This window comes from Dendropsophus ebraccatus, chromosome 14, assembly GCF_027789765.1.
Source record: "Dendropsophus ebraccatus isolate aDenEbr1 chromosome 14, aDenEbr1.pat, whole genome shotgun sequence".
Taxonomy (NCBI): domain Eukaryota; kingdom Metazoa; phylum Chordata; class Amphibia; order Anura; family Hylidae; genus Dendropsophus; species Dendropsophus ebraccatus.
In genome coordinates, this window is record NC_091467.1 from 69000038 (window position 1) to 69010841 (window position 10804).

The window sequence follows — 10804 nt, forward strand, 5'->3', positions numbered from 1 at the left end:
TGCAGCTTCTCTCTCACTAGTCCATTCCACAGGGATTCGTGAATTCTGACGATCTTTAGGATTCCCTTTGAGGAGCTCTTGGAGAGGACTAGCTATCTGGGAAAATTTTGGAATGAATCTTCTGTAATAGCTAGCGAACCCAAGGAAACTCTTAACTTCCTTGACTGTTCTAGGTGCAGGCCAATTCTTCACAGGAGCTATCTTGTCTGGGTCAGGTTGCACGCCAGCGGCACTCACAACATGACCAAGGTATTTCACTTGTGGTTTCAACAAGTAACACTTTGAAGGCTTAACTTTCAACCCATGCTGCGCAAGATTTTCAAGCACTTCCGCCAGATGCTGTAGGTGTTCTTCATAGGTTTTGGAGTACACTATTACGTCATCCAAGTACAATAGGACTGTCTCAAAGTTCCAATGTCCTAGACATCTCTCCATCAATCTCTGAAAAGTTCCGGGAGCATTGCAGAGCCCGAATGGCATGTAGTTGAATTCAAAGAGGCCCATCGGGGTAGTAAAGGCGGTTTTCTCTTTGTCCTCTGGTGCCATGGGAACTTGCCAGTAGCCACTGGTCAGATCCAGAGTTGAGAAGAAGGCTGCAGAGCCTAAAGCTGCAAGTGACTCCTCTATCCGGGACAATGGATAGGCGTCCTTATGCGTTATGTTGTTGACCTTACGATAGTCCACACAGAAGCGGATTGTTCCGTCCTTCTTCCTTACTAGGACTAGGGGAGCAGCCCAGGGACTGTGGCTATCCTGGACAATGTTGGTGGTTTTCATATCTTGGACCATTTTCTTCACTTGTTGGTACATGGCAGGAGGCACAGGCCGGTATCTCTCCCTGATAGGAGGATGCGTACCGGTTGGTATGGTATGCTGGATTAAACTGGTCTGTCCATAGTCCATAGGATGTTTGCTGAAGACTTGATGATGTTGCTTGGCTACCTTCAGCACACCTTGAATCTGTTCAGTGGAGGTGGTGTCATCACCGATACTTAGTTCGGACAGCCAGGATTGTGAATCTGGATCTTCAGTTGAATTGCCTGCTGAAGTTTGTTGGGCAGCAGTAACAGACGTTTCAAGCAGATCTTCATGATGAATACTGTACAAGCTGGCTACTGCCTGATACTTTCTCAAGTCCACTGGCTGGTTGCTAAGGTTCAACATGGGTACTTGGCCATGAGATACTGTCACAAGACTTCTAGCCGCCATGACAGGTATGTCATCTCCTATTAGGGTCGGTTCTATCAATGCCGGGTAATCTTGTCCTTGTAGTCCCATGGAAGCTCTACACCACACCATAGTCTCAGTGCCAGGTTGCAGCCGGATTGGTTGAGAGTCTTTGATGCGAGCACGGCATATTTCTCCTTTGATATTAGTGAACCCTCTGCTGAGCTGCCAGCACTTTCATAGTTTTATGGATGGCCTTCTGAGAGCCTCTAGGCACATTTAGTAAAGTCTTTCGTAGAGCTTCCAGCACTTCAGTATAGCAATGGCAGAGTACGTTGGTGCCCAAGATCACTGAGAAGTTTTCATCCTCAGGGACCTGAATCACGATCACTCCTTGTCGGGGAAGTTCTGTGTCGCCAATCTGCAAGGTTGGCTCCCAATACCCGTGTATGGGTACAGATTTTCCATTAGTAGCGATGATGTGGAGCAAGGCTTCTGGAGTTTTTGTTAACTGTGCTCCATTACTACACTTTTCAAATGCTGCGGCCCTTATAGTGGTCACTTGAGATCCAGTGTCAATCAAGGCAGGGAAGCTCACACCGTTAATGCTGACTTCGACTGTAGGCCTAGAACCCACATACTTTGGCATCCATGTAGCATCTCTGAGACCTATCGCCTCTCCACCTGAGGGGTGTCCCGCAGCCTCAGGGGATTGTCGTTTAACTGCCAGCAATCTTCCTCACGGTGCCCTTTGCGGTGACAATATTTACACTGTAATCCTCTGGTACTAGGTATCTGAGCGTCTAACCGGTGGTTGCCACTGTCTTTCTCTTGTAGGTGGTGGTGGTCGCTCTCGGTTCCGTATGGGAGGACTTTCTCTTCCTTGTCTAGAGGGGTTTTCTAGTCGATCCATCCGCTTCATCATTCTTTCCATTGCTTTGGTGAGGTGTGATATTTGGTTAGCCAGTGTTGCTTCATTCTCTACTTTTTCCATAGCTTTAGCGCAATGTGAGACTTGAGCAGTCGGGGACTGAGCACTCTGTTCAACCATCAGACTTACAGGTGCTGGTATGGGAGTCGTCACACTTCTGTTATCTTCTTGCCATTCTGGCAGAGATTTCTCCTCAAGTATTTCTATAGCTAGTTCTTTAAATTCTAGGAAAGAAGCATTTGGATGTTGTACAGACAACATTTTCAACTGGCTCCTGTGAGTCTTGTCTAACACACCTTCAATAAACTGTTCACGAAGGGTTTGATCTTGACTTACTGCTTCATGAGGATCGACCCAAATAACAGCTCGTCATGCTTCCTGCAGGGTCAGGGAATAGTCTCTAAGCGACTCCTTGGGGCGTTGTCTCATCCCAAAGAAACACTTCTTCAGCTCAGAAGCAGTTCTAGACTCAAATGTAACACTCAGTCGGTCTAGGATCTGTTTACTGTTTTGTCGCTCATGTCCAGGCCAGGACTTGACCTCACGGAGTGCAGGTCCTTGTAATTGGTTGATCAAAATTTCAGCTTTCTGTTCTTCAGTAACAGAGCACAGTTTAAAATGACTTTGCATTTTTTCTCTAAATTCTTGAAGGGTACCAGGTGTTCCATCATAATGAGGATACCATGATAGTATGGCATACTTATTTGCATAATGCAGCTGGGTGTAATGGGAGCTGAAGAACTGCTGTGACCCACTTGGGTGTTGTCTTCGCTGTCCGACATTGTCCTCAACATTCTGCACCAGCCTAGCAGATTTAAATTGAGCTAACTTATATTTTTTTTGGGAGCGTTGCTATGGGCAACGGGCAGGAAATTGGGACGTGGCTCCTTTAAGAATAAATGCAGCAACTTGTTTATGGAAAATTTGGCCACTCAGGGAGATAGCTAATACTTCAAACAGACTTTTCCCTGCTTTATTCCCCCAATAGTACTCACTCATGTGTCCACAGCATGAAATCCTGAACTCCAGGGACTTAGGAGCTTGCTGAGTGTACAGCCTAGCTGGGTTCCTTTCACACAATGCCGGCTGTATTTTTGTGCTCCCCCTTGAAGAAGGTTGGCTCCTCTGGTCAAGCAGCTTGCTGAACTCTTATTTCTGTAAGAGACACTTATAGAGGGGGCTTTAGCATAGATTTTATTCACAGGGCGACTTGTAAGCAATCCACCCAGACACAGCATGTATTACCACAGTCCAGCACACAGCCTCTCTCCATATATGGGCAGCAGGAGGGCAGTCTAATCTCTTAAAATGGCCGATTAACCCCTCTTCTGCCAGTGTGAATTAGTGAATGCAGTATTCAGCTGTTTTAAGCAGGTAAAAGTCACTTTTGGGGTTTCTAATCTCAGTCTCTGTCTGGGGGGCACCCCTGGATATTAGTAGGGTACTGATGGATCAAGGCGCAGAAGTCTCGATCCTGTTTCGTGACGCCATTTTGCAACCTCCGCACGGTGGACTGGAGGCTCTATTAGGGCCAGATAGGGTGCCGGTGGTGTTGTCAGGGGCAATAGTGTCACGGTGCTTTACTCCTACCTTAGCGGTCCTGGCTCTCCTAAGGCCCCGGGCGGTCGTCACAGCAATGAGGTGGTTGGTTTCCAGTGATTGGAGACAATGAATAGACGGTGATATAACTGAGGGACTTTACTTTCTGGTTTACACAGTAATACAGCACATTGGAATGGTGTTCAGTCACTCTCCAGTCAGGCTGCATGAAGTGAGCATTGGGTTCCCTCTGCCTTAGTGGGTATAGCCTTTATCTGGCTGGTTAGAATCTCTCCTCTCTCTCTCTCCTTGCATTACCTGCTCTGCACTCAGCAGGTTACTTCACTTACTTGAAGGTTTTAGTCAGCACACGACTGCTTATATCTGACTATGATGGAGAGCACGTGTCTGCTCCTCCTCACCGACTACATCTACTCAATTCCTCTCAGGACCTGTAAGACCTCCTACTGTTGCCTAGGCAACACACTTGAGGTGGAAGGCCGCTGGGTCCCAATGCTCACTGTCAACATGTTGGCAATGCACTGCCACCTGCTGGACACCAATGATAAAGCATTATACAGTTACTTTCTACAGAGCACATGTCATATTGCAGATAAAACTTTGTAGTGCCTGGTGGGTCACTACAATAGTACACACAAAATTGGATGGTGCCATCCTTCTTCTTCACCAGCATAGGGACTTTGGCTGTCCTGGATCACCCTGGTGCCCTTCATTTCTTGAATAAGGTTCTTCACCAGCTGGTTCATGGCAGGTGCCAGCGGGCAGTGACACTCCTGTAGACAATGAAAAATATGTCTCTACTGGTTTTATACCTGACACCCTTCACCATTTTTGTAGACGTCTTTGGATCCAGTTCTATTTTATCAATATCTTTTTGTAGGTGAGGTCTCCAGAACTGGACACAGTATTCCAGATGTGGTCACTAAAGGTCTAGACAGTGGGATCACAATCTCTTCTTCCTACTGGTTATACATCTAGCTATACAGCCCAGCATACCATTAGCATTAGTATATTTAAAGCTTTGGCTATAGACTGGACCTGGGGGAGGCTGTGGGTGTGGTACAGTATATCTGGACTTTTTGAAGGCATTTGATACTGTGTCGCCTGTAAAGTTGGTCTATAAAATGGTGTATACAAGGCTTAAGCTGCTTCAAAAGTTCAATATGGCATCAACAAGGGGGGCAGCCTCTCCAAAGTGGCATAAGCCAAGCAATCTACAGCTTCCAAGAATGTTACTGTTAAGATACTATCAGATAGCACCTTGAATCTAACCAAGGCCGGAAAGTTGAGTCAGACCATGGAGGAAATGGGAGGATTTATTCTATGGGGCTTCTCAAGCTTAATAGGGGTGTGGAGATAAGTAAAATAATTTTCAGCACAAAAAGGTTTTATAAAGAATTTCATAAAACTTTGAATTTTTACAAAATTAGGATTTGTATTAGATGAAACACACAGAATGACAACCACAATTCACAATTTTTTTTTCCAATCTCAGTTTTTCATGTATTTCCGTCTATTTGGCTTCTTAGCTACTTTGTAACTCTTAGGGTACGTGCACACTGTGGAATGACAACGGATAACCCGTCACGCATTCCGCAGCTTGCACCCACGTCTATGCCTGTGTCATAGACTCCATTCTGTGCATGGGCGGATTCCGTCATCTGTCCAAAGAATGACCGTGTTCATTCATTGGACGAAGGACAGAATCCACCCATGCATAGAATAGAGTCTATGACACGGGCAGAGACGCGTGTGCCCGCCACAGTCCGCTGGCGGGTGCAAGCTGCAGAATGCGTGAGGGGTTATCCGTCACCATTCCACAGTGTGCACGTACCCTAAAAGAGCACCGGAACTTCTAAATTGATCTCAATGGAAAAAGCCATCACTAAATGTCTGATTCAGTGATTGAATTTTGAACACATTGAGAGATGTGCCCCCCACCTATCCTGTAGATAAATATTGGAAAACCCCTTTAAGTTCAATTATTACAGAATTCATTCATATAGAAATATCTGTAGAATTATGCAAATCTGCAAAGTAAACATCCTATGGGGAACATTGTCCTAAGGGATTGAGGAAACTTGAAGGATTGAGTCAGTGATCCTAAGTCTTTTATTCTTTGCCAAGTGTCAAACAAGGACAGAGGAAGTCACCCCCCCTCCGGCTGTAGCCTGGTGCTATATATTGTGGAGCATCACCCGGTGATGGGTATGTGCAGCTGAGATAAGCTTAGAGTTAACTGAAGGCTTAAAACCAGTTATTTGCACCATGAAGGAGGTCACTGTTCTACTCCTGGTGGTCTTCGCCAGTTTCTTTGGTGAGTGTCTACTTTATTGTTCTTCTTTTACTCTTCTACCATTTTTATGGTCATCCAACTTTTTTAGGTTCCAGAATAACCTAATTGTAAGCTTCTCACTTCCATATAGCTGGATCTCCTGGTAGATTTAACATTCTGGTTTGATATTTAATTGTTCTCTGTACCGGACTGCTATTCACTTCCAGATCATATTTAATCAGACAGGATATTCACTGTCATTATTTCCTCTTTTGCAGTCGCTGCTCAGGGGAAGGCCGTTGCTGCTGATGTAAGTAGACCGCCATTCTTCATGTCTATGCTGTATACATGCCTCACTGTAATGGGGGGGAACAGGAGTTACTGAAAACTGTTCTTTCTGATGTTTAATGTTTTTGTATCAAATTTTAGTAGATGATAAATGGAAACTTATATTGTTGTGGTCAATGCTATCAAGGTTATTCAAGGTGACAAACTCAACTCAACTAACATAGCAGACATTTTTCATAATGAGGAATCCCATTCCACCCATTCCATTCCAGGGAGTCCTGGAAAACATGTTTTCCTGGCAGCCCTAGGGCTGCATCTAACTTCTCCAGCCACTGGGGGTCAAATGCATAAACTTTGACTCCCAACATTCGCTCATCACTATTTATTAAAGGGGTTGTCCGGCGATAAAAAATTATTCACAGAATAACACACATTACAAAGTTATACAACTTTGTAATGTATGTTATGTCTGTGAATGGCCCCCTTCCCCGTGTCCCACCACCCCCACCCGTGTACCCGGAAGTGTGGTGCGCTATACATTACCTGTCACGTGCCGACCACGGTCTCCGATCCTCAGCAGTGACGTCTTCTTCGGGAGCCCAGCGGATCTTTCCGAGTGCCAGCCGCCCTCTGCAGCGTCATCCGAAGCTCAGCCGCGATTGGCTGAGCATAACTGTGCTCAGCCAATCGCGGCTGAGCTGCTGATGACGTGGCCGCGTCATCAGCCGCTCAGCCGCGATTGGCTGAGCACAGTTATGCTCAGCCAATCGCGGCTGAGCTTCGGATGACGCTGCAGAGGGCGGCTGGCACTCGGAAAGATCCGCTGGGCTCCCGAAAAAGACGTCACTGCTGACGATCGGAGACCGTGGACGACACGAGATGCGGTGAGTATAATGCACCACACTTCCGGGTCTAGCGTGGGTGGGGGGAAACACGGGGAAGGGGGCCATTCACAGACATAACATACATTACAAAGTTGTATAACTTTGTAATGTGTGTTATTCTGTGAATAATTTTTTATTACCGGACAACCCCTTTAACAACAGGTGCAATACATCAAATAATTACAGTCCATCTCAGTGTACACACATAGGTATACCCATAGACATGTATAGTCTCTGGAGCACAGTTGGCTCCGGAGGTCACATGTTCGAGTCACAGATCAACATGACAACTCTGCTTTCTGTAGCTATTGTATTGTCTAATACAGGGCAACAACTACTCAATAATGTCTAATAGATGAGCTTTATATACAGAGACCTCTCCAACACAAAGATAAAGATTAAAGGGGTTATCCAGTATAAGAAAAATATGTCCGCTTTCTTCCAGAAAAACATGAGTGTTGTCTCCAGTTTGGGCATGGAGTTTTGCCATCTGTTCCATTGAAAATAATGGAGCCTAATTGAAAAAGCCACACTGGAAATGGAGAAAGGAGTTAGGGTCCTATTACATGGGCTGATGAATAATGTAAGATGTAAATGTAATGTTAGATTGGCGCCCGTTTACTGGGCCTATTACATGGCCCATTAATTGTTTAGCAAGGGCTTTATAGACATCATTACCGATGTCCTTGCAATCCTTGCCCAAACTGTATACATGGGTTATATATACTGTTTGTAGAACTGTTTGTATTACATGTAGCGATGCGCGGTCGGCGCTCGATAATTTTAGCTTTTGGCCTAAAAAAAACAATTAGTCGATGATCGTTTCATCAGCTGATCATTGTCTCTATTACACTGATCAATAATCATTTGGCCGATTATCGCTCCATGTAATAGGGCCCTTGGAGCACATTCACACACCTGTTTTTATTGAACCCATTTGAGATGTGTATACATTTTATACAACTGTAAATTCACTGTTCATTTGCTTGAAAATGGTCCCATTGTGAGGATCGAAACGTTGCATCCTGTGTAGATGTGTTTTGCTTCTTTTTTGGATATTTGGATAAAACAATTTGGGGGACATTTATCAAGGGCATTGCTCCTGTTTTTTGGTGAGTATATGGTTTTTTCGCCCATTTTTTGGACTAAGTTCTATTTATGAACCAGTATTCAACGGACCAATATTTTTTAGATGTGTTTTTGTTTGTTTTTTCACCCCAAAATTTGCATAATCCGAGATTTGTGCCCAATTTATCATTTGCACAATTTTTACAAATAGCACAAATGGGGGCAGTTATTCTGCGAGTATTTTTATTTACAAGTTTATGATTATTTGTTAAATTAGTAAAAAAAAAAAAACAAATACTTTGAACATTTTAGACTCAATAGCAAATGACCCCCATTGTATTGACTTGAAAAGTCGTGCTATGGATTCCCCAGTATATTATTGATTAAATGAGTGATTTCAGTTTCAATCGCACCTGACCAACTTATGACTATTGTAGATAGTGCTGCTCTTCTTGGGAAGTTAATATCTTCTTTATATATATAGGGTCCTGTCATAATTATTATCACACGGGATGATCCAGATGCTGATGAGGTTGCTCTAGATAATCAAGATGGTTCACATGATGATGGAAACGATAAGGATGCCGATTGGGATGGTCCACATGCTGGTAGTGATGGACCAGATGCTGGTAGTGATGGACCAGATGCGGGTGGTGATGGACCAGATGCCGGTGGAGATGGCCCACATGCCGTTGGGGATGGCCCAGATGCGGGTGGTGATGGACCAGATGCCGGTGGAGATGGCCCACATGCCGGTGGGGATGGCCCAGATGCGGGTAGTGATGGACCAGATGCCGGTGGGCATGGTGAAGATGGCAACTCTTCTTAAACAATTTTACTGGATTTGCCAGTATATGCAGGTAAATAAATAATATTTATATTTAATATATTATTGTGATTTCTACAAATCAAAGTAAGGTGCTCAACATCATTACAAGTAAAAAGAGAACTGGGGTCCTGGCGTTCAATCCATCGGGGGCTGCTACAGATGAAGCATGGGCTAACATGATCCCCGACGCAACACTTGTGTCAGGGAGCTATATTACAGTAAGTCAATTAGTAAACGTGTCATTGTGATCAAGTTAACAAAGGCTACACCTGTATTTCCTATCTGAGGATTCCCGGTGGGCTATTTGGCTTCCTATAAACTCTTTGTAATTATATTGATTATTATGATTTTTCCCCTTTGTTGAGATGTAGTATTGCACCTGAACCCTAGAGTAAATACTTCATCATGCCTGACCACACTTACTAAGTGACTCAACCTCACCAAACCACACCCACAAAGTGACTACACTCACTTCCCATTGTAATTCAGCTCTTAATTTTCTTTTTGTCTTCTAGGTTTCACAATGGATTCCTGACCAGAACAGGCCGAGTCCTCAGGATGGATTCTCCCCTTCCCCCAATGATTTAGTTTCCTTGTATTTCCTAAACCATGAAATTCTTTGCCCATGATTTCCCTTCCAGCCATGTCTTACAAGCAATAAAGTAGAAAAGATCAGCGCATTGTGTTCTGTGGTCACTTGATCAACCTACTTTGCTTTCCCTACTGCCAGGCTGCACTGGTGACTCATTGTGAGGTGTCAAAAATCACTACCCCTAAATCCTTCTCTTCTGAAGTCTTCACTAACACAAAACTGCTAACATGGTACTCGGATAGAGGATTACTTCTCCCTAAATGTTTATTTTACATTTAATATTTAAGATTGTACTGTAGTTATCATTGTTCTGGCCACTTATCTAGGAAACCTAAAGCATTTTCTACAATATATAACTGTTGTTGGAGCTGTAATAGCCATGTAGAATGCCACATATACAGCTAATATCAAAGGGGTTCATTCTAATATCCAAAGCAGGAATAGAAGGGGTGGCACTAACCCAAGTTTGTCTGTATTTGAAGTTTTATTAATGCAGGGAAATGGAAGCAAGTGCCGGGTATTTACATGGTAACAGCCATTTTGCTCTTTCAGACCTGGTGGTGTAAGTTAGAGAACATGTTAGATGGAGGATGTTATTTGGATGACTTTAAACTCATACTGAGAAACCTTAAGCAATATGTAATGACCAGTGGATGTGGGTCGTGTACCTTTGGGTCTCTCCTGAGAGAGATAGCCGAGGACAGTGTTTGGCTGTCTCTGTAGCTCCAATTGAGAAGAAATGGAGACATAAAGCACATAGACGATCACAGCTTACCTGAGGCTTAGTGGGATATCCAAATGGGCAATGGTACACGTGTAATTTAATTTTTAGGACAAAACATATACAATCCAAAGTATTGTGCATTTAACTCAACTTTTCTGATTGACTTAACGTACTGTATATAGTACATAGCTAACAAGCATGAAAAAAAGACAAGAGTCCATCAAGTTTAACCTATAACCCTTCTGTATTGATCCAGAGGAACGCAAAACACTTATTAGGCAGATGCCAACCGCCTCATCACAGGGATAAAAATTCCTTACTGACTCCACTATCGTATACGTTGCAGTCACTTTGACATTATGAATGCCATCTTGATGTTATGGAGCTTAAAGGGGTACTCCAGCGGGGGGGGGAGCACTTTTTTGCTGGGACCGGGGAGGAGGTGGCCGAGGGAAAAGACGTCCACTCACCTCCCCGGTTCCAGCG

At 44.1% G+C, this 10804-nt stretch overlaps 1 protein-coding gene across 3 annotated transcripts in view; it reads left to right on the forward strand.

Annotated features, from left to right (window-relative positions):
* The window catches only part of LOC138772099 (golgin subfamily A member 6-like protein 2), a 27992-nt gene extending 18313 nt beyond the window's left edge, over positions 1-9679 (forward strand). The window contains exons 1-4 of one of the 3 annotated variants that reach the window (XM_069952234.1): positions 3435-3472; positions 6212-6243; positions 8658-9033; positions 9518-9679. In XM_069952234.1, the coding sequence (XP_069808335.1) occupies positions 8725-9033; positions 9518-9631 (423 nt within the window). In that variant the 5' untranslated portion in view covers positions 3435-3472; positions 6212-6243; positions 8658-8724 and the 3' untranslated portion in view covers positions 9632-9679. Of the gene's footprint in view, positions 1-3434; positions 3473-5800; positions 5976-6211; positions 6244-8657; positions 9034-9517 lie in introns of those variants that run through there. The other 2 variants (XM_069952233.1, XM_069952232.1) reach the window with 2 other exon arrangements.
* The last annotated feature ends 1125 nt before the right edge of the window (positions 9680-10804 follow it).